The sequence below is a fragment of the Onychostruthus taczanowskii genome, unplaced genomic scaffold (genome assembly GCF_017590055.1).
Source record: "Onychostruthus taczanowskii isolate IOZ18803 unplaced genomic scaffold, ASM1759005v1 scaffold44, whole genome shotgun sequence".
In the NCBI taxonomy this organism is placed as follows: Eukaryota; Metazoa; Chordata; class Aves; order Passeriformes; family Passeridae; genus Onychostruthus; species Onychostruthus taczanowskii.
In genome coordinates this window covers 5,495,446-5,518,302 of record NW_024501903.1, presented here as the reverse complement: position 1 = coordinate 5,518,302, position 22,857 = coordinate 5,495,446, and the positions used below count along the sequence as shown (strand labels likewise).

At 41.4% G+C, this 22,857-nt stretch overlaps 1 protein-coding gene across 3 annotated transcripts; it reads left to right on the top strand.

Moving 5' to 3' along the window:
• The first annotated feature begins 445 nt into the window (after positions 1-445).
• PCF11 (PCF11 cleavage and polyadenylation factor subunit) lies at positions 446-21,021 on the top strand. 3 transcript variants are annotated; one of them, XM_041414058.1, is made up of 16 exons: positions 446-914; positions 5,645-5,770; positions 8,022-8,210; positions 8,596-8,787; positions 9,534-10,642; positions 10,903-11,092; positions 11,187-11,820; positions 11,907-13,384; positions 14,749-14,836; positions 15,583-15,702; positions 16,236-16,341; positions 17,501-17,684; positions 18,094-18,249; positions 19,280-19,372; positions 19,918-19,953; positions 20,525-21,021. In XM_041414058.1, the coding sequence occupies exons 1-16, from the start codon at positions 726-728 to the stop codon at positions 20,732-20,734; spliced, it is 5,100 nt and encodes a 1,699-aa protein (XP_041269992.1). In that variant the 5' UTR covers positions 446-725; the 3' UTR covers positions 20,735-21,021. The 3 variants fall into 3 exon arrangements, with proteins under 3 accessions (XP_041269992.1, XP_041269991.1, XP_041269993.1); XM_041414057.1 differs by having other exon boundaries at positions 448-914; positions 16,233-16,341; XM_041414059.1 differs by lacking the exon at positions 5,645-5,770 and having other exon boundaries at positions 448-914; positions 16,233-16,341.
• Positions 21,022-22,857: the final 1,836 nt, after the last annotated feature.

Below are 22,857 nucleotides of genomic sequence, written 5' to 3'. Positions count from 1 at the left end.
TCCTCATGCTGAGGTGGAACTTCATGTGGCTTTATTCATGGCCACTGCTCCTCGCCCAGGCGCTTCCCATACAGCAGGGCAATCCCAGCACCCTGGGAGCCGCCGCGGCCGCCGCTCCCGTGTGGGGGCTGTGGAGGCTGAGCCAACGGCGGGCGGGGCGGGCCCGGCGGGAGGCGGGGCTGCGCCAGCACCAATCAGCGCTCGGGGCAGCGCGGGAAGGCGGGAGGAAGCGGCTGGGCGGGACGGGAGACGTGGCCAATGGCGAGTCGGGACGCGCGAGCGAGAGCGGGACTTGGGCGCAGGAGCCAGTCAGCGGTGAGGAAGGGCGGTGCCAGCCAATCGGAGACCGCTGTGGTGAAGGGCGAGCCAATGGCGAGCCGCGCAGGCGGGCGCCAGCCAATCAGGGCGCGTCCGGCGAACAAAAGGGCCTCTCCAAGGCGCCGGCCCCTCTCCTGAGCGCAATTTCACATGACGCAACGGCTGCGGGAAGCGGTTCGCGAGCCGTGCCCGCCGCCGCCATTTTGTGAGCGCGGAGACTGAGCCGGCGGCGGCCCGAGGAGCGGCGGCACCGGCAGCGCAGCCAGCGGGAGCCTCAGCGTGGAGGATGCGGTAGAGGAGCCCAGCGGCAGCGGCGGGGGGGCGGCATCGGCATCGCTCGGCGGCGGCTGCGGGGAATCGCGGGGAGGGGGCTGTCGGTCGGTGGGTCGGGTCCTGGTCGGAGCAGCATGTCGGCCCCGGAGAGCAGCGCTGGCAGCAGCGAGGCCCGGGAGGACGCGTGCCGCGACTACCAGTCGTCGCTGGAGGACCTGACGTTCAACAGCAAGCCGCACATCAACATGCTGACCATCCTGGCCGAGGAGAACGTGCCCTTCGCCAAGGACATCGTCTCCCTGATCGAGGCGCAAATCGCCAAGGTTTTTATATTCCACCGACTACTACTCCTACCTATACTGCTGGGGGGACCGGCCGGGGCAGCGGGGTAGGGCGGCCTGGGGGCTCGCAGGACAGGCGCGGGGGGAGCCGAGCGGCGGAGGCGGTTTAGGGGGACACAGCAGGGCCGGGGGACGAGAGGGCCCGAGGGTCGGGAATTGGGGCGAGAGAGAGGGGGAGAGGCTTGGGCGGGGTGGGCATGGCTGGGCCGGGGCTGCCGGGGGCCTAGGAAGTAGTGCCGGGCGGGGGGGGGGGGTTGGGAGGAAGGGGGGGAACAGAGAGAGCAGGATTTGGACGGAGTTGGGGGAGGACGGGGGTGTAGGAGGCCGGGTATCGCCGTGGGGGAAACAGGCGGAGGAGGGAAGCGTGTCTCAGCTGGGATCAGGGAGCAACGGGGCGAAGCGGCGGGCGGGGGCTCCTCCTTCCATCGCGAAGCTTAAGGGTGCCGCTGCTGCTTCTACTCCCCCATCGCACAGGGAGCAGGGGACTCGAGGGAGGGGAGCAGCCCCCACACCAGCCTGTTGGGAGTAGGGAGGGGTTTGGGACTCGGCCCAGGAAGAGCTGAGGGAGGAGGGCAGCGTGGCTCGCGCTGGGAGCCCCGCGTAAATGGCAGGCACAACATGGCGGCCCGGCGGTGACTGGGCAGCTGCACTTCCTCGCCCTTGGAGCGGGGTTTTCCCCCGACATGCAGCCTGGATTCGGTGTCCGAATCTGATGACTAAACCCTTGCATTTAGGCGATTTCTACCGTAGGTGGATACTGCAATCATTAGAGAGGACCTGAGTGGGGAGACCTCGTGGAGAGTTGGGTTTTTCTTGGGGGGTGGTCTATAAGGAAAATAAGGTTAAGTTTCTAGAACGCAACTTGTCCGCCACTGAAGGGCTAAGTATAGTGACCTTTAAGTATAAGTTGAAGCTATTTCCCCAGTATAAGTTAAAGCTATTTCCCCAGTGCGGTCCCTGTAAGAGATTAATTGAGAGGTGGAGGCTCCCATATATCGTAAAAAAGTTTGTGGGTGAAAGGTTCTGTTTCGTTAGAGAAGTGTGTGTGGTGGTGATGGGGGTTGTTTTGCTCTGCCTCGCTAGAGAAAATTCTCTGGGCTTGGGATAATCTATTTGGATTTCAGGCGATCTGTGCCCCGAGTAGCACTAGCGTTGTGTGCGTATTTTATTTTGGCTAGAGAAGTTTATTAGTTGAGGATGTGGTAGAAGAAATTCTCCCTGACTGTAGAAACTGCAGCAGCCTGTAGGATCCTAACATGGCGTCTGAAAGGCACATGATATAAAAAGGGAAAGAGGAGGCTCCCTCTGAGCCCAGCCCAGGCAGTTGCTGACATCAGTCAGCTACTGTACATGCATGGGGGTTTGCGCCACCTTTTTAGCGAGCATTTTAAAAGAAAAGGGTTCTTCTTTCAATCCCCCACCCCCCCTATTCGTGCCAGCCACCCCTCCCCCGTTGTTTCCCTTGCTCCCTCTGATCTCAGGTGTTAAAAGGCTTTTTTCTTTGGCTTTAATCGTGGTTTATAATGGTGAGAATTGTACTACCTAATGGTGGGGGTGGGAAACATCTTTTAAGATCTTTAATCTGTCTTTCTATCAATGCAGGATGTCTTTAGTGTGCTACAGACCTCTTCCAGTCTAGTTTTAAATGCTGCCAGTGGCTGAGTTTGCCTTTTGCCATTCCTTGGGGAGGTGACCTCATAATCTAATAGCTCTCACCATTATATCTCCTAAAGGGCAGTGGATGTGTATAAAATGATTTGTGATGAATAACAATGCTGTCAAATTTTTTTTTTTTTTTTATTTCTGGGTGATTTAGAACCTGCCCTGAAGTGTGGGGGTTTTTTAAAGGATGTCTTAAAACCTGTATCAATGGTTAGTTTTGCCTAGTTACTGTTTATGACTGTAGTTTATTCAAGGCAAGTTTTTAGTTGTTTCTGGGAAAGTGATCTCCTTTACTAAGCCACTTTTAAAAAGTGTTGCCTGGAGACAGTTTGTTTAGTGTAAAACTTGAGTGGTCTGCTTTAAAATTTAATAAATGGTTCTGAAATGTGTGACTGGTATTATAAAGTTTGTAAATAAAAAGTGTGAAATATGTATTTGTCTTTTTATTTACCATTGTATAGTGCAGAGTTTGTTTCCAAGACCCATTTTGTATACAAAGTTGCTCTTTTCTTTTTTCTTTTTTTTTTTAAACAAATTTTTTTACAAGTTTGTGACTTGGGGTTGAATTGCCAGATATTATTTTAAACTTGAAATCTTTTAGGAAACTAATAAAAAAGAGCCACACATTTCCAACAATAGCTTTCCTACGTTATTTGAAGGAACAGTGGGAGTTTTGTAAAGAAGTCTTTAATATTATGCTGAGCTCAGAGTTAGTGTTCTTCTGCGTTCTGGTGATTATGTGGCGCCTCCCTGCCTTTTGATTAGGGTCGTGTGGGCATCTTTCTTGCTTGGGGGTGCTGCAGAGACCTCCTGGAAACAAAATGCATTCCGGTGTGGGATTCCCTTTTGTGGTTATTGCAATACGTGCTAGGTACCTTGACATAATAAACACTTCCAGAAGAGAAGACTTAAATATTCCAATCATATTTAAGTCACGTTTCTTAAAATGCGACACCCGAGTAGCCTACATTTGGAGCAGGGTACGCTGCTGAACTGCTAAGTGTGCTCCAGAGTTGGAAGTCGGCTTCCTTACCTAGATGATGGTGTTTCCGTGTATGATTGCTGTAACAGTCTGATGCATGATGAAAGGGACAGTTAAACTTCTTCCAGTGCTTTTGCTACTAATGCTTCCCCAGCATCTCAAACTTGCAGCTTAGCCGAGTGTAGTGAGCTACTTTCCTGCATTGGTGAAATGGAAGAATTCAACTTGGGGAGTAGCTCTTGGGCATAGGTACTTCTGGGACAGCTCTTTATGTCTCTAACCCAGCTGACTAAAAGTCAGAAGTGGTAGCTGTCATTTTGTTATAAAAGAAGGCACTCAGAACTGGAGTGTTTCTAATGTGCCATTGTGCAGGCTGCTTCAAAGAAGAAGCCAGTATTGCACAGAAATTTTAAAAAGCTGCAGATCCGCAGTCTTTTGTGTCTGAGACTTAAGTGATGCTTTTTTCTAACACTTGCACATTAGGTTGTTTACAGTTCAGTATTACGTCACAGCATGAAATTGACATCTAATGTGCTGCAATTAGTTCTAGCTAACATAGCTGGGTTTTTGTCTTTTTATGCACAAAATGCATCACCTGCCTGTTTCTACTTTTTTCCAGTATGTTCAAAGGCAGTGACACCCCCCCTCTACTATCCCACCCAACTAACAAGGAATTCTGCCCTCTTCAATAAGTTTTGGGTTGTGGTAAATTAGTACCTTTTAAGGGTGAGGAAGCCCGATTGCCCATTTAAAAATACTGTTGAGTGAGTGCCCTTCTGCCAACCATCTCAAAGGGGGAGGAATTGAATTTAAAATGGTGAAGCAGCAGCACTTCACGTGGGCCTGTGAATTAAGGTTTCGTTAATTAATCTAGTAGTCTGTTTAAAATGACCAGTGAGTGAAGTTGTTCTGCTTTTATCCAGAGCTTACCAGATGGTGAATGGAAGGAACTTAAAGTATTGCAAGTGGAAGCTCTTCCCAGGGGTTCATGGTCAACACACGCTGCTTGTGTTCTTTCATGTCCTCTTCAACAAGTCTCTGTACTTGCTGATGTTTTTTGGAACTTTGCTGTGCCTTCTGCTTTGTGAAAGCCACTGGCAGGCATTAAAATCACTTCTCTTGGTCCAGTACTGCTTTCTGTAAATTGGAAGTTGCTATAGCAGTCCAGGGTCACCACACTTTTATCGCACAAACTTAGTATGAGTTTTGAAAAAGGATTTAAAAAAAACCCAACCAAAACCAAACAAAAAACCCCCCAAGCCTCCTGTAGCAAAGCTGTGTCCAGAGTTTGAAGACAACCTTCTGTGAAAATGGTGGTTGCAGTTCCTGAGCTTGTCTATGCATTTACCCAGTCGACTGATGATTGAGTTTTGACTGGATTTTGAACTCTATTCTGACTGGTTTTGCATGCATTTTGGAAATAAGAACCATCGCCGTCTGCAAGTGCCAAGAGTGAATGGGACTCTGCTATATCCGGTTGGATTACAGTGAAATAATTGCAACCTTTTCTACATGTAATTTACAAAAAACTGTGATAATCAACGTATAATTTACAGCTACAGAAGTTCACTGACTTGGGCTATTTGCCAGAAGTCTAATTTGTGTTCTGTGAAAACCAGAAAAATCCACCCAGGAGGTTTGAATTATAAACGATTTTTAGAAGTTCCTTGAAGTGCTGACAGTGGTTTCGTGCTAAGTTGCTTCCTCAAGGGAAAGGTTACACTCGGTACACTAGTGGCAATACTGTCTCATGGGCTTCTTTTTTCCTCTTTTTTCCCCCCTTTTTTCTAAAGCTTTGATACACAAACCTAAGGTGTTCTTTTTTTTTTTTTTTTTTTTTTTTTTTTTTTTGGTGATAGACCCACTGCATTATACTTTGAACTGAGTGTCCATTTTTCAGATTAAGTTTTTGTATAAACAAAAATCCCAAACCAAATCCCTTGGTATGTATAGTGGCAACCAAAAAGAGAGGTCTGTATTTCTGGGATTGGTAATCCCTTTATTTGGAAAGGTTATTAAAGTATGTTTTTGTTGTACTAAACTTCTCAGTTTCTTCTTATTACTCCAGGCTCCTGCATCAGAGAAGCTACCCGTTATGTACCTAATGGATTCCATTGTCAAGAATGTGGGAAGAGAGTATCTCACAGCATTTACTAAAAACCTAGTTGCAACATTTATTTGTGTATTTGAAAAGGTATATATACACTTTCAGAAAAGTACTGTATTCTAAGCAAAGTTTGTTCCTGGTAAAATAAGTACGTGATTTCAGGTTTGGATTTTCTTGTGTGGTGAACTATACAAATTGATTGGTTTTTATAAATCTCAATATCTATACTGTGAAAGATTATTCCTTCTGCTATCAAGCATGTACGTTAGCTGAAAGATGCAAAGTATTACTTAATTTGGTGTGTAAACATCAGTAGCTTTCTTGTCCAGGCAAGATTTTACTAACAGGATCTTGACTGTTAATGGCTTAGCTGGATGGACTTTTTGTAATGTATAGACCAATTCATTATGAAGCATTGGTTTAATTTTAAGATAGTTAATAGTCCTTATGCAAAGAATAGATGAATAGACTGAGAATTGTTTTTTTGTGGATTTCTCAAAGCCTCACTCTCCTGTAGTTAATTTGTTTGATTTACATAATTCATATTGTGCAGAATGAGTGCTTAAACTCAAGAGGGAGTAGCACTGACGCCTGGTTCTCTCTTGGTGGTCTGTCAGCTGAAAAAAATGCTGTGACTGTGTGAGAGAAGGACCTTAAAATGTGTGACTATTATAAATAAGTTTTCATTCAACATTGAAAGCTGCTGCCATATCTTAATTCTGGCTTCACTGGCTTGTCTTGAAGCCTGTTGAAGTAATTGTGCATACTTCTCAGTGAGAAAAGCATATCAAAGTCCATGTTTTGAAAGGCCAGACTTGAATGGGTTTAAGTTGGATCAGAAAAGAAGGGTTAACTTCTGTGGTTTCCTGTATGTTACAAGAAAGTGGTGTTCCATAAGAATGAGATGAATGAAGCTTTTGCATATTTATCATTACATATCAGTGAGGATCTGAAATCCCAGTACGCTTTGTGTATGGTTTTCAGATGTAAAGTGTGTGATGAAGTAAGGAATAGATTGTGATTGTGACTGTAGAAGATTTAAACTCCTGTATGTAGAGCAGATAGAGATAGATTTACTTGGTTTTTTGGTGTTAAATTGTGAGTGCTATTCTACTGAGTTGTGTTTAAAGTTGCAGCTGATTGAAGCTCTGGATAATAACTCACCTTCAGAGTTTTATATGTTAACTTGCTAGTAATCTAGCTAGAACTATTTTTGTGTACTAATTATGTGTGTAAAGTGGCAGTAATTTCTGATAGCTTAGTTGGTTAAAGATGTGTGTAGAATTCCAGCAGAGGCATTGGGTTTTATCAGTAAATGGTCACTAAGGTATCTTTAGACTCTTGAATTCAGAACTGTTTGCTTAGTCATTCCTGCACATTTTTGCAGTGAACTTCAGTGAAGCCTCTCATGGGAAATTGTATAGAGGCATCATCCCCCAATTACTAAGTATGAATTACTTTTATTGAAGCTCCTGCTTTTACCCAAAAGAACCTCCAAACTTTCCAGAATATTCTATGTCATCTGAAAATGGCAGCACAAATCATCTGCATGGGCAGTGCTTAATGATTGAATTGGGATTTTGAAATTTGACAGCTGCGTCTATTTTGTCCTTTAATATTTTTTATTTGTTGTTTAATTGAGCGATTTAAGTTATGAGATTAACTAAATTTTGCTGTATTGTAAATTTCTAATTTAGCTGCCATAAGATAATCCAATTGTTTTTAAAGAGATAAAATGGGCTTCTGGTCCTACCAGTACATTTGATCTGTGACTCATACATAGATGGGTCTAATTATGCAGCTGAACTGAAATAGTAATTGACTTCATTTTAGTGAATACTCATTTTATTGCATTTGTCCAAAAAAATCCTTCAGTGACTAAACAGCTGAGCAAAACACCTTTTTTTTCCATTCAGTTTGTTTTTTATTGATTTGTTTGTCACTGTTATACTCCGGCACAAACACTTGAATGATGTATTGTCTCAGAGGCGGTTGCCTTTCAATACTTTTGTTACTGTATTTTTTTCCACAGAAGTTGGGCCAGTAAAATGAGAATTTTGCTAATGGAAAAGTTGAAAGAAAATTCTCAGAGCATGGTAATACACAATAAAATCTTCAAATGGCCTTGAAACAACAATTGCACCTTTGAGCTTCTGTTACTGATCCCATTGATAGAGATGTGTTGTCTGCACTGCTTACAAATTTTGTGTAGCAAGTTCAGTATGTTGAAATGGCAAGATAAAAATAGGAGATGAATGAAATCTTAAGTTCTACAGAAAAGTTTAAGAAATTGTTCTATATTAACTTAACAAGCCATAGAATTGTTTTATTGTTTTAGGTGGATGAAAATACTAGGAAAAGTTTATTTAAATTACGCTCCACATGGGATGATATTTTTCCTTTGAAGAAACTATATGCACTTGATGTCAGAGTCAACTCATTAGATCCTGCCTGGCCAATTAAACCTCTGCCCCCAAATGTGAATACTTCTAGCATCCATGTGAATCCTAAGTTTTTAAATAAATCGGTAAGTTTTCCTGCCTTCTGGAAGAACAGATGGTAATACATGTAGTTTTCATTGTTTGTGTGCTGCTTTTTGACAATTTAGAATATTAAGAATTAATTATCTGACCTTTGTAAACAGGTAAGAGAAATTTATAAATTCAGAATATTTGAAGGATTTGTTTTTTTTTAATTTACTAATTGAATTCTAGGTTTTGGAACATTGAGGAATTTATATTAAATTCCCTACACCTGTCAAACCAGGCAAATCATAGTGGGACAAAAAACTTGAAGTTTATAACTGCTATGTGATCCAGTCCCGGTGCTGGATCATGATAACACTGAAAGGAGATGGATTTAGTTGATTTTATTAGGATTTTAAATGTAACTTTACTTTATTTTGTTTTTAGCCAGAGGAATCTAATGCACCTACCTCTGCTGTCACTTCTGGTGCCTCTACTCCTCCAGCTGTTCCTGAAATACAAAAGAATTTGACACAGGAGCAACTGATAAGGCAGCAATTGCTTGCAAAGCAAAAACAGTTGTTAGAACTTCAGCAAAAAAAACTAGAGCTGGAGCTGGAACAGACTAAAGCACAGTTGGTGAGTAGGATAGTTGATAAAACTTTCATAGTTGGGGTCTCTCTTTTGGAGAGTTCAAGTACATTGGTTTTTCACTCATGTTAGGCAAGTGTAGCTATTTTAGGACTACTACAGCAGTGCAAGGTGAGCTGGTGATCCTCAACAGTTTTTACCTTAAGTATTACACTGAAATGTAAAAAAAAAAAAGTGGAATTCTTGCGGTTTGTTTTAATCTCTCTTCAGAATGATACCTGACTGATCTTCCATCTTTCACCTCTTTCAACTGACAGTGAGCTGGGCTATTTTCAAATATGTTTTTTCCTAAGGAACAAGGGAGCCTGATTGTTTGTAAGCAAAGTCTGTTCCTTGGTTGGCAGTAGTTGGGAAGTCTTACAGTATTGGCAGTTGACAATACAAAATAAAGCATCTTTGAACTGAAGTGTGAAAATAGGATACTTGGCAGCTGAGTTGCCTAGAGCATGTAGAATATATAGGAAAGCTAGCACTGTAATTGGAACGTGTGCCAAATTTACGTATTTAGCAGTATTTACGTTATATATTGATCTTGCACTGTGTTTGATTTGTAATGGTGCTGCATTATTTTAGTGCTTATAATTAGCAGTTAGTGGGTCAATTTCTGTTAAATGGCTGAAGCTCATAACTTTCAAGACGTGGCTATTACAGTTTTGGTTTTGAGACAGAATATTGGCACCTCTGGGTAGGAGTTGTTGCATGCAGATTAATGCTGGATTTTTTTCCAATTTCAGGCTGTATCTCTTAGTGTTCAGCAGGGATCATCTAGTATAGCTTCAGTTCCAGCACCTTCCAAGCAACACATGTCTCCCACACCTCATATGACAGTTAAACCACCTCATCAAACTGCTTCGCAATCTGAAAAAAACAAACCGTCCTCAAGTCCTCCACTTCATGATATCAAAATAGTGAACAGGGATCCTCGGCTTAATAGGATGGGTCAGCATTCTTCTCATACTAAAGATCAGTCTCACAGGAAGGAATTTTCACCGAGTGTGACCAGTCAGTCTGAGACCAAGGGAAACAAAACAGCACAGGCTGAAAAACAGAACTCAACGAAGTCAGAAAAATCGAAAGCAAGTGAAAAAACACAGAAGAAAGAACTTGAACAGTCCAAAGCAAAGTCTAAATCGCCATCCCCTTTGAAAAATAAGCTGCCTGATGCTAAAGACAGTAAAAACCAAGAATGTGAAAGTACTAAGGCTTCTGACATCAGTAAGCGGGATCCAAGACTGAAAAGACATCTTCAAGATAAGTCAGAGGGGAAGGAAGAGGAGGTCAAAGAAAAGAGGAGAAGTACAGAGAAGAAGGAGAAAGAGGAGCATAAGACATGTGAACATAGACCAGTGGGGAGCAGAAATAAAGTGATTAACGGTGCTGTTCAGAAACAAGACACAACTACAGAGGAGTCAGAAAAACAGGGTGGGAAACAAGGAAGATCAAGTAGTAGAAAACGGTCACGATCACGCTCTCCTAAGGCAAGATCCCCATCTACACACTCTCCAAAAAGACGAGAGAGGAGATCACCTAAAAGAAGACTTCGGAGTTTATCTCCTACTTCATCAACTCCTAAAATTGGAAAGATGCGTCAGATAGGCCCTAAGCAGTCTCATGTTGAGGAAGGCACACAAGCAGCAAGAGATGAAAGAAATTCTAATAAGAGAAATGTTAAACAAGAGGTGCGTGATCCAAGGAGATTGAAAAAAGCCCAAGAAGAAAGACCCCAAGAGACAACCACCCAGCATTCTGCAAAAGCTTCTCCAGATCCAAAGGAGAATGCAGAAAACTGGCAGGGATCTAAATCAGGCAAGAGGTGGAAATCTGGTTGGGAAGAAAGCAAAAAGTAAGTTACTATCTCTTAAACAACTTCTGTGTGAAGTCAGTGGAAATTCTCCTGTTGGCTTCAGTATAGTTGACTTGGAGAGGCAGTGTTCAGATTGTTAAAATTGATAGGTTTAATTTGTTTCTACTAGTGAAATACCTAGGTCATGCATACTTAGATTCTAAAGGTGATAGCAATGTTTTGCCATGATCAGTTCTAGTAGGAACCATTACATCCTGAATAATGAATAATCTATATTTTACATATATTCTTGTTTTCAGCTCACAGCAGAATGATGAACACCAAGCACTTGTTAAATCCCCTCACCAAAGACATCGGGAAAACTGGCCTGCTGGTAAAGGAATTCTATCACCCCGAGCACCAAAGCAGCAGCATCGGTTAAGTGTGGATGCCAATTTACAGATTCCCAAAGAATTGACATCTGCAAGTAAAAGAGAATTACTTAAGAAGGTAATACTAATAGATCTGTCTTCATAGAAGTGTCCCAGGTGTGGAGTTTTTTTCTTGTCTCTTTGGAAGTCTAAATTTTAACTTTACATTACAGGCTAATGACCGCTTGACGTCTGGTGAAATAACACAAGATGAGTTTCTCATGGTAGCTCATCAGATCCGACAGCTGTTCCAGTATCAGGAAGGAAAGCACAGATGTAATGTCTGGGATAGCCCTACAGAGGAAAAATGTGGTTTGAAAAAGAAACCTCTTCTATCGGATGCAGAATTAACATATTATGAGCATAAAGCTAAACTAAAAAGGACACAAGTTCAGCATTCATTGTCAAGGCTTGATCTGTTGGATCCTGATGATATTTTGGATTACCATATACCTGATGCATTGCTTTCTGGAATAGAATGTGAGCAGGCAAAAGCCAAGCGGGGGGTACAGTTTGACAGAAAAGAACCATTTGCAGAAAGATCAAGGAGACACTCTCCTGTAAGTGGCACTACAAGACCATTTGCTGAAAACCTGTCACCGCTTGAGAGTCGACGAAGACTTGAAGACCAGCGTGCTACTAAAGGAGCAAGAGGTTCTGATCCTTATGACAGCTGGGGAGAATCGGATGAATTTAGAGATGCTCTCAGACAGCAGGGGAAAAGCACAGCAGAGTTCCAGAAAACAGATGGAGATGCACTCTGCAGGTTTGATAATCGTGAAGAAAGACAGCTTCTTGGGCAAGCTGGTATGTGATTTTACTTTATTTTGTATCTGTTAAGTGATTGACAACGTATTAGTGAGTGGTTATGTGATTTGTTCTGGTGTTTTTAGGTGTTCGGGAGGAACCAAGGTCACCATTCACTGAACGTTTCAAAAGAGCTAGATATGAAGATCCAGAGAAAGCACCATTTCCAGAAAGTCCAGGATCCAGATTTGGAAGTATTGAAGCAAAGCAGAGGATAAGTGCACTGATGGAAGACAGACCTCTGTTTGATGGCTCACCTAGACCGACTGCTGCAAGGGTTGGTGTGGATGGACAAGGCAGTCCTTTTGTTGATGGTCCTGCTGCTGGTTCAAGTTCCAGAATTGATGGACCAGCTGGACAGGCTGCTATGAGATTTGAAGGGCCTTTGGTGGGGACAGGTGCATCTCAGTTTGATGGACCACTGGCAGGAGCAGGAGGAGCTGGAGCCCTAAGATTTGATGGGCCACCAGGGCAGCTGGCAGGGTCCCTGAGATTTGAAGGACCCCCAGGCCAGGTTGGTGGAGGAGGTCCACTGCGGTTTGAGGGACCTCTTGGGCCTTTGCGGTTTGAGGGGCCTGCAGGGCAGCCTGTAGGCGGTGCTAGGTTTGAAGGTCCTGGAGTTGGTCTCAGGTTTGAGGGTCCTCATGGTCAGCCTTCAGGTGGTCTCAGGTTTGAGGGACCTCATGGTCAACCTATGGGGCCTCGGGGTCAACCAGGGGGTGGTCTCAGGTTTGAGGGACCCCATGGTCAGCCCTTGGGGCCTCATGGTCAACCAGGGGGTAGCCTCAGGTTTGAGGGGCCACATTTACAGCCATTGGGGCCCCATGGACAACTTGGAGGTGGCCTCAGATTTGAGGGGCCACATGGTCAGCCCATGGGGCCACATGGGCCATCAGGTGGTGGGCTCAGGTTTGAGGGACCACATGGACCATCAGGTGGTGGGCTGAGACTGGAAGGACCACGTGGTCAGCCAGGTCTAGGTCCTAGGTTGATTGATGGACCAGTACACCAGGGAGCTGGTGGACTTAGATTTGATGGTCCTCTTGGTCGGGCTGGTCCGAGATTTGATGGATGTCATGGAGCTGGATTTGATGGTCAGCCTGGACAGCTGTCTCTCCTGCAAAGATTTGATGGACTTCATGGACAGCCTGGTCCAAGGTTGGCACCTGGCCAACAGGCACAAGCAAGATTTGAAACAGCCATACCTCAAAGATTTGATGGACCTCACCAGCCAGCCTCTAGGTTTGACTTGCCCCTTGGCCTTCAGGGTGCACGTTTTGAAAATGTAGCTAACCATCCTGCCTCAAGACTAGAATTGTCACCATATGGACAAGGTGGTCCGTTTGTTGAGCATCCTGGCCAAGGCTACAATGGACCAGCTCATGGAATGCAGTTCCAGAGACCTGATATATTCGATGGTTCACCCGGACCAAATTTCAATGGGCCAGCTGGCCCAGGAGCACAGAGCTTCCCACTGAGAGCAGCTGGACATTACTTCGAAGAAAAAGGTCTCCAGGGTCCTCAATATGGGAATTTCAGTAATATGCCAATGGGAGGTAGTCAGGTAAGAGCTGATTGCATCAAATACTTTGCTTGCAGAAATGTTTTTGTTAGAGAATTAGCAGGATTTCTTCCTGTAAAAATGGAATATTTTTCTAAAGAGTTGGCAGGCTGAGAGTCACTTTCAAACTAAAAAAATCACTCGATAATTTAATAAGGACATGCATTACTGTGTTTCAGGAATCTTTTTTTAAGTATTAGACAAAATACTGGATCTTAGCAATCACTTCATAGTTCAGGATATGTCTTTGAAATCATTATTTTCAACATTAGAACAAAACCAGGTAATTGGAAGCCTTTGGTATTCTCTTTAAGTTTCAACAAAAGCGAATTCTGTGTAAAGCATGAAAGATAATGTGATTACATGATACATGATTAACTTTTATAAAAGGTGTGAAGTTAGACTGGACCAAAATAATTGTCTTTTTGCAGCTGTACTGTTACAAGCCAGTTTTAGAGAGATATCCATAACTTGGGGGAATTGAGGAAGATAGGGCCATTGTTGAACTTTCTTGCTCAACTGCATTGTTGTCCTTGAAAATTCTCTTGGCACCATCTTGCTTTGTCTTTGCAGTTGTCTTTGCTGTTGCCTCTTGTAAATGCTCTCTTCAAAAGGAGTAAATAGTACTTTACAGTGGTGAAACGGATACAATTTCTTGCAGTAGATTCGAGATTGTAAAAAGCGTTTTTAATTTTGGGGGATAAAAAGTGAATGTGAAGAGTTAACTGATTGTACAAAAAGCAGGTAATGTGTCCTGCAGACCTCTAATGGGATAAAATCTTAAACAGTGTGTAAATCCAGAAAACAACCAGTTAGGAAAAAAACTCCAAACATTTTTATTACAAATGTGTTATAAAGACTTGTTTTTCTACCTACAGCTTACTGTAGCTGATGTGCTGAAAAGTCTTGCTTTCAAGATGTGTGTCTGCACTAAATGCTGGTTCAGTTCCTGATAAGAATTAACTGTGGCATTTATTAATAGACATTACGGGTTCCTTGAATTTCTTGAGGCGCTCTATTGTGGTGAACATGAGCAATTTGAAAGGCAGTACTGTTTGGAAAATGTGATTGTTAAGTAGGACAGGTGTTGAAGGTATTGTGGTAGGGTTTCTTTGGTTTGTTTGTTTGTTTGTTTTAATATTAGGCAAAACAAGGATGTGGTCTGAATTTTTCTAGTGGGAAATTAAAATGGGAGAAAGGTCATGGAGTTATTTGTGGTCTTTTCAAACTGACATGGCTCATTCCTGGAAGGAGTTTGGTGTATGTGAAATGATTGAGAAACATCTAGAAGTTAATAATAAAATGTGAAAAGTAAGTTTATACTCACATTATTATACAAAGAATTACATAAATGTTTACTTTTGCAGGTTTCTCTCATGTCTGCTCAACCAGGACCTTATGGCCAAGGTCAGCAGTATTTGCCAAATCCTGGAAGCTTTGTCCAGAACCCCGCAGGTGTGTTAACAGCAGAATTCCTTTTATTTCTTTTGGATTGTTTGTTTGGTGGTAGCCACAAAAATGGACATTTTTTTAATGTCCTGATTTACTGGGTCTGTGTGGATTAAGGGAAACCTCCTCAGTGAAGTGTCTGTGTAGATACAGTGTCTGTAGCACCTTCATCTCTTAAGGAGCTTTTCTCAGACACTGGAGGCTTTTGTTAGTTGTCATTAACCATATGGTTTGGGTATAAAGTTTTGCTGAAAAAACAACAAAAAAAAATGTTTTGATCTATTTTTCTGGAAGGCATCAGTCTGTAGATCTAGCCTGCTGTGCTGGGGTGTGCAAACATTCCAGTGTATGAGTGGTTAGTAGTGAAAAACTTCAATAACATCGTGAAAGGTTATAAACTAGGTGATAAAGTAGATTGAGTGTGGGGAAATATGTAAGTATGAATCCAGCATAGTGTACTGCATTTCAAGAACCACCATCCAGCAGAGATCTGTGTATGGGCAACCAGCTTAGATAGCACTTCAGAATACATTATGAAGGAAGGGAACATCTTCTTACAAAGATTCCCTGTTTCAAGGGAAAAAATTAGCCAAACACTAGATAAAGCAGAGAGTTGGTAAATAATTTGTAATAAAAAATGAAATAAATGGGAGGCAACAGGAAAATGGTGTTGTGAAATACACAGATGATAAAAGTGAAGTAGATTTCTGATGCTAACCTTTTGCTGCCTTAATGTCTATGTTCTTCCTCAGGAGCCCTTTCCCATTCATATCCTGATAACCACCTTGGACAGGTTGATGTGAATGAATTGTTTGCTAAACTGCTGAAAACAGGGATCCTCAAATTGTCTAAAACTGATTCCACTTCAGCACGTATGTAGATTTATTATGTCTTAACTGTCGAGTTTTTCCACAGCTCAAATGTAAATCTGAGTATGCAGACTTCTGTGAATTCTTGTATAGGTTTTTTTAAACTGCACTCTGTTTTTGGGAAGGAATTTAGTGTATGTGATTGAGTAAATTCTTAGTATCTTGTTTAATTTGCTTTTCAGCTATCTAGAGCAGTCAGTTTTGTCTTTGGTGCTGTGCTTTTGTAACTTGTTCTTGATTATAATCAGGGCCTTTTCATCTTCTGAAATATTTCTGTATCTGTGAAGACTGAATTTTAATGCCAAACACTGAGGTGAAATACTGTTTTCCTCAATTGAAATTCTGGCTTATTTTCTTTTATGCTTTTTTAAAATGGTGTCAGAAGAGAACTGATTTAGCTCTTCCACACTTGTGTTTGACCATAGTCAGATTGTATTAATAATGTTTGGAAAAAACCTAACTTTTAGGAGGACATAATTTCTTTCTGATGATGTACTGAAATTTTGATAAAATGATATCTTCATGGTTTCTAGAAGCGAACGAAACATCGTCCCAGCCGAATGCTGAAGAAGAAGATGATGATCAGAATGAAGATCAAAATGTTCCAGACCTCACTAACTTCATAGTCGAAGAACTTAGACAGTGCGTATAGTAGAATGGGCTTACCGTAGGAATAACAATTAATAACAATAAATGTGGCAGTAGCTACATACTTCATCCAAGACAGTTAAAGGCTTTAAAAAGATTATCTGTCACTTTGTGGTTCTGAGGAGGTTAAACCTGCATTGTTTGATGTCAGCCTTTTCGAAGCTGAGAAAGGAAAGAGACAGCAATTTGACGTGGGAAAGCTTAGCTTCACACAAAGGTGTGCGTTGTTACTTTAGCACTAAGATTGTGATAGGCAGTGAAGCCCAGGCCTGGGCTGCATCAAAAACTGTGACAAGGATGTCAAGGGACGTGATTCTCACCCTCTGCTCTGGTGAGACCCCACCTGCAGTGCTGCTCTGGGGCCCCAGCTCAAGGAGGACATGGACCTGTTGGGAGTGGCTCCAGAGGAGGCCATAAAGATGATGAGAGGGCTGGAGCACCTCTGCTGTGAGATAGGCTGAGTTGGGGTGGTTCAGTCTGGAGAGGAAACTGCTCCAGGGAGACCTTCCAGTACCTAAAGGGGACTACAAGAAAAGCTGAAGAGGGGCTTTTCACAAGGCCATGTAGTGACAGGACAAGGGCAAATGGCCTCAGGCTGAAGAACAGATTTGTTGTAGATAGTAGGAAGAAATTGTTTACTTGAGAGGATGATGAGGCACTGGAATAGATTGCCCAGAGGAGCTGTGGATGTCCCAGCCCTGGAAGTGTTCAAGGCCAGATTGGATGGGGCCGTGAGCAACCTGATGGAAGGTGTCCCTGTCCATGGCAGGGGTGTTGGAACTAGATGGTCTTCTACGATCCATTCCAACCCAAACCGTTCTGTGATTTTAATTTTACCATTTGGTGGCAGCTTGTAAAGTTGGTCCAAATGAAGGCATTGCTATTTGTGCATCATTAGGTGAGAATAGCTAGTAGGAATGAGACACAACACTAGCATGTTTCTCATGAATCGTTAAGAAGAGCCCATTGTTTTTTGAATGTTTAAGTAGATTGTGCTATGAAAATAGGATGAAATGTAGTCATGTTGTGTACTTTTAACTTGTAACGGATCCTTGCTTTTTCCCTACTACTGTAGGCAAATAAGGCATTTTACTGAGAAACTTCTTACTGTCTATTTTTAAAAAAGTGCTAAGATTTTTCTCTCTTTTTGTAGGCGCTATGATAGTGTTATAAATCGACTGTACACTGGAATTCAGTGTTACTCCTGTGGAATGAGATTCACTACTTCACAGACAGATGTTTATGCAGACCATTTAGATTGGCATTATCGCCAGAACCGGACAGAAAAAGATGTTAGCAGAAAAATTACACACAGGAGATGGTACTACAGTTTAACAGTAAGTAATGCAGTATTTGTGTGGATAAATTACAGGCTGGATTCTGTGCTTTACTCCTGCATGTGCTGTAGGATTGCAGCTGAAATTTGTATTGTCACAGGAGTTGGTTGTGGTAAACAATGATGTCTTAGATACTTCAAGTGGTCTGCAAATGCCTGTCAGAATACAAAAGACAATTGTGTGACGGACAATAAACAGTTTGAAGCTGCTTACTGCACTGTTTCCATTCCATTGTGAATGGAATTTGAAAGATAGTGATTTTTTTGGTAAAAGTTTTTGAAGTGTTGCATTGTGAGAAAGAGTACACTGTGCTAATGCTGCATGTGGGAAATAGTTCCGTTTTAACAAAGTAACATTTATTAAATATGATGCTTTGGGATGTCTGAGTGAGAATGAACACTTTCCTTAGGACTGGATTGAATTTGAAGAAATAGCAGATCTAGAGGAGCGTGCTAAAAGCCAGTTCTTTGAAAAAGCACATGAAGAGGTTGTGTTGAAGACACAGGAAGCTGCCAAAGAGAAGGAGTTCCAGAGTGTCCCAGCTGGACCAGCTGGAGCAGTGGAGGTAAGTTTCAGCTTGCCAGATAGCAAGAATCTAGTTTTTCAAAGGCTTGTACTGTATTCTTGTTCCTAATTTTGACTTTGTACTTGGGCCTTTGTGCAGCCCCTCCATAGGTTGTGTATTTGTGTATGTAATGGTTGCTTCCCAGGGGCAGGAGTAGTAGAAACTTGTAGTTAAAAAAAATCTGCAACCATTGGCATTGTGTGGTTTTAGCCAGATTTAAATGGGCAAAGTGTGTTAATTTGTTAAATGTTTATGTAGAGAAAATAGCATAAGCGATTTGTCCTTTGGTTGTTTGTCATTCAAATAACTACAGGATTTACTGGGTTTTTGGTACTTTCAAACACAAAAATTTCTTTTTTGGTAGCAGATAGGCTTTAGAAGAAAGAAATACCACAAATTGAAAATAATCAGTAGAGCTGTATTTTGGTAGATTAATTGGTGTCATAATCAAATACAAATGTTAGAATTGCAGTTTAGTTTTACGTGCTAAGTCTCTAAGAAGCTGTGAAACCAGAAAGGCCTTTCTTTTTTTTTAATTTTAAAAAAGCACCTTTTGTGCTTTATTCTCTGGGTTGATACTTTTTCACAAAAGTACTAAAAAATTTCTGCCTTGTTTGACTTGAAATTGCAGGTTAAGGGGGAAGAATTATGATATTGCAAGATATTGCCAGAAATAAAACTAGTTAAATCACTGTAATGGATTGTCTTACATGACAGTAAGACAGCATTACACTGTTACAAAATGCTTTGCAGACTAACTAGCTAAAGGGGTAAAGCTTACCTGTCTCTAGTGACAGAGTATTCAGGGCCAGAGGGTGATCCTTTCTCTGTCTGCAAACCATACTCAATTTTTAATTAAGGTTTACTAATTATTAAAGTGATTTTTAAAGTGTTGAGGAAAGACCATGTTCTAGACTTAATATACTTAATTTAAAAGAACCTTATTTGACTTCTACTAGATTCTTGAATTTCATGTGTTCAGCAAATTGCAATAACATGATTTATCTCTGTTATTCCAATAACTTTTCAGAGCTGTGAAATTTGCCAAGAACAATTTGAACAGTATTGGGATGAGGAAGAGGAAGAGTGGCACTTGAAGAATGCTATCAGGGTAGATGAAAAGGTAATTTCGTCTTATTTACATGTGATGCTAATTTATAGTAAAACCCCTGAATAATTAAAAAAAAAACAGAAGGAGGTGTTTTTTTCTCTTGAAGGATTCCTATTGTAGTTTTTCTGGGTTCCAAATACATAAATATCTCTGTCTTTGGAAGTGCCTGAAATCCTGGTGTCATTGTTATGGGCTCACTAGCTTTTCCTTACACTGCAATGCTCAAAGAAAAATTGATGTCTCTGTGTGTGGGTGTAGGTATGGATTCAGTTCCTCCTGCATGCAGCTGTGCACAGATAATTCCCAGCACTCACCAGGCTTCTGTAATTCCCAACACTCACCAGTCTTCTGTATGATAACATTTCCTAAATAAACATCACTAAATCTTTCACAAAATCTTGTTGCAGATATAGTTGACACCATTCTTAGCCTGCTCAGACCATAGTTTCTCCAGATGAGTTATGTGATAATGTGTAATAGACACTGTTCAGTTAATTATCAGTGATCCTGCTATAATTTATTTTTTATATTTAAATGTATAACAATTTTTTTTTCAGATTTACCATCCATCTTGTTATGAAGATTACCAGAATGTAAGTGAATCCTTCATATTTTTGGAAGCATTTTGCTTTCAGTTTGTTTGCTTCATCTCTTCGCTTTGCAGGGAGCGGATGTGTTCAGAATGTGCTGCCCATTTCTCTCGCCTAAGACTTGGAGGCCTTGGGCATGGCAAGTTTATAATACAGAATTAACTGAGATAACATTTCTGGTTGTGAGTACCATGACAGCTGGCGTGCCATAAAGCAAAGCCATGGTTGGATGGATTTATTGTGGAGTAAGATGTGTCATCTTAGGAATTTGTAACAATGGAGTAGATGGGTATTGGTGTGTGTGACATTTTTAATGCTTTGGGATTTACAATGGTTCATGGTAATGTGTTAAGCACGTCATCACTGCTTGGTGGTACTTTTCAAAGGGATTGGAAAAAAAAAAGTGATGCTATTAAAAAAATGAATTTGTTTTCTTAAAAGTTTGACAAAGTAAAAGTTTGGATTTTGAGTGCCTGAGCATAAACATATTTGCAAGTTGAAAAAAGACAAAAGGAGTAAGAGGCTAAAAATCATTATTTTAGTGTGCTAATGTACATTGACTTTCACTTTGTAGACATCATCATTTGATTGCACACCGTCTCCCAGCAAGACTCCTTCAGAAAATCCACTAAATATAATGTTGGACATTGTTAAACAAGAAACAGAAGAGTCCTGTGACTCACCTAAAATCAAAGAAGAACCTGATGACACCCCTCCTGCCTGTGCAGAAGAGAGCACACCTGCATCTACAGAAATCAAAACAGAACCTGAGGAGTCTGTTTAAATAAACTGCGGTATGATTTTTTTTTTTTTTTTTACAGAAGAGCTGCTGTGTTAATTCTGGGAGGCGAATACTTTTTATATGAATAAAATGTCCAATTGAGGCAGGGCCTCAACTACTGTTTGGTTAATAAATACATTTTTGTATTTGAAATTTCTTATTGCCTGCACAGTTTCAGGTGTCATTGTGTGAAAGTTCTGTAGATGCGTGAAAATTTAATGGTATATGTAAAAATGTAAAATTTTCACTTGTTGAAATGTAAATTATAAATAAAAGATATTTTTGCTATGTATGGAGTGTAATGTTTATGCACACCATCAAATAAATACAGTGTTTCTGTACTTTTTTTCAGTTTAAAATTAATTAAAATTAATTTTTGCTTAATAAGATTCAGAAAAATGAAAGCAAGTCTCTTCCTTCAGTTATCCCATAGGTGGGTTATCAAGGGAAGGAGCTTCTCAGACAGGCCTAGATTCCTTGTCTTTTTAAAGATATTTGAACAAGCTTACATATCCAGATGTTTAAAAAAACAATTACAACAACAAAATAATAAAATCCATATAAAAACTCACAAAAAGACAGTTCTGGGTAGAAGGGGAAAATTTAACCAACCAACTGGAGTGCTTGATTGTGGTGAACACAAGTGCCAACAAAAAAATTAACAAACCAGGATGCCTGGTAGTTAAGATGTTTTTAATGATTTTTTTTTCCATTAGTCAAACACAAATTTAATAAAGCTGAATTTTCTTTACATTACAGGGGGGAATGAATGTAAGAATGCTCATTTGAAACATAGTTAACATTTTCTTTTTTGTTGCTTATGACTGGACTTAGATGGTAAACCAGATATCCTGAGATGTTAATATTTCTTAAATGTTATAAATAAAACTAAGCATATATTTGAGTGTGAGTCTCTTCCTTTCAGTGGTGGGTATGTTTGTGGGTATTGAAATAAAGTTGTGTTTCAGCATGCTTTTGATGTTTTATTCACTCTGTTAGTTATAGTGTGTATTTTTAACTTGCTGGGAGCAAGACAGAAGCACTAAAAATCAGAAAGCAATGTCACAGTCCTAGCAGGTTATACTTGTGAGTCAGAATTCCTCCTTATTGTGTAAGTGCAGGAGATGTTGGCTGCAAAAACTTCTTTCTATGTTGACACCCAGGCTTCATGCAGTTTTTAAGATGCAAGTAATACTTAGAATCTTCTATTAACGTTGGAGCTGTAGTTCTAGATAGTTGTTCTAGACATAGTTCTAGTCAGCTTGTTCTTTTCTAGGTATGACACTTAAAAATGCTGTTTAATTAGAGACAGTCCAGAGGAACAAAAACACAATGGATCAGGGTGCTGTCAGTCCGTGCAGTGGTGTGTGTGGCTGCTGTTTGTGTTGTGAAGGGGACTCCTGCGTTAGTTATTGCAACCTGTTCGTGGAGCAGGGATGTAGCCTGCTCCCCTGGCCCAAATATGATTCTTTGGTCCTGGAATACTGTGAAATTGAAATCACACCAACTGAAGCTCAGAGGCTGAGCAGAGACGTGATGTCTTTAAATATGTAGAAGGCTGTTCAGAAGAGGGAACAAATTACTCTGTCTACTGGAGATAGAACAAAAATGAGACCTATAAGTTGCAGAAATAGGCTTTATGACAGCTCTTTAATGACAAGGATAATTAAACCCTAAATGGTTCATTAAGTCACTTGGTCCATGTAATTATCACTGCACACCTGTAAATCTGACTGGGAAGGGTTCATTCTGCCTGGAAGCAGGATTCTGGAAATACAGCGTCCTTCTTTTTCCCAATCAAAGGAACCCGGCTTAGCCCCAGGGTACCAGCTGGTTTTGACCAAGGGAATTGAGGAGCAGGATCGCGTCACAGCAGGAAAGAAATGCGGGTTAAAGATTTCCACAACTTCACCGGAGTCCGATCATCCCAAGCACAAGCTGGTTTAATACCTCTTGCTCAGAGCATCACTGGGGGGTTCCGAGAGGAGAATTGGTACCTGTTACATTTCCCGTGGGGATCCCGTGGGAGGCTGTAGCCCCGGGCTGCCTGAAGGTGCAGAACGCCCCGAGCAGCTCCAGCGCAGCCCGAGCGGCAGGGCCGGGCCCGCGCCTCTCCCGCCCCACCC

Bases quoted from the DNA above. Each gene is read 5' to 3' on its own strand.
- PCF11 (XM_041414057.1), top strand. From the start codon at position 726: ATGTCGGCCCCGGAGAGCAGCGCTGGCAGCAGCGAGGCCCGGGAGGAC. The intron at 10,643-10,902 runs GTAAGTTACTAT...TCTTGTTTTCAG, and splicing joins GGTTGGGAAGAAAGCAAAAA to CTCACAGCAGAATGATGAAC. The intron at 14,837-15,582 runs GTGTGTTAACAG...GTTCTTCCTCAG, and splicing joins CTTTGTCCAGAACCCCGCAG to GAGCCCTTTCCCATTCATAT.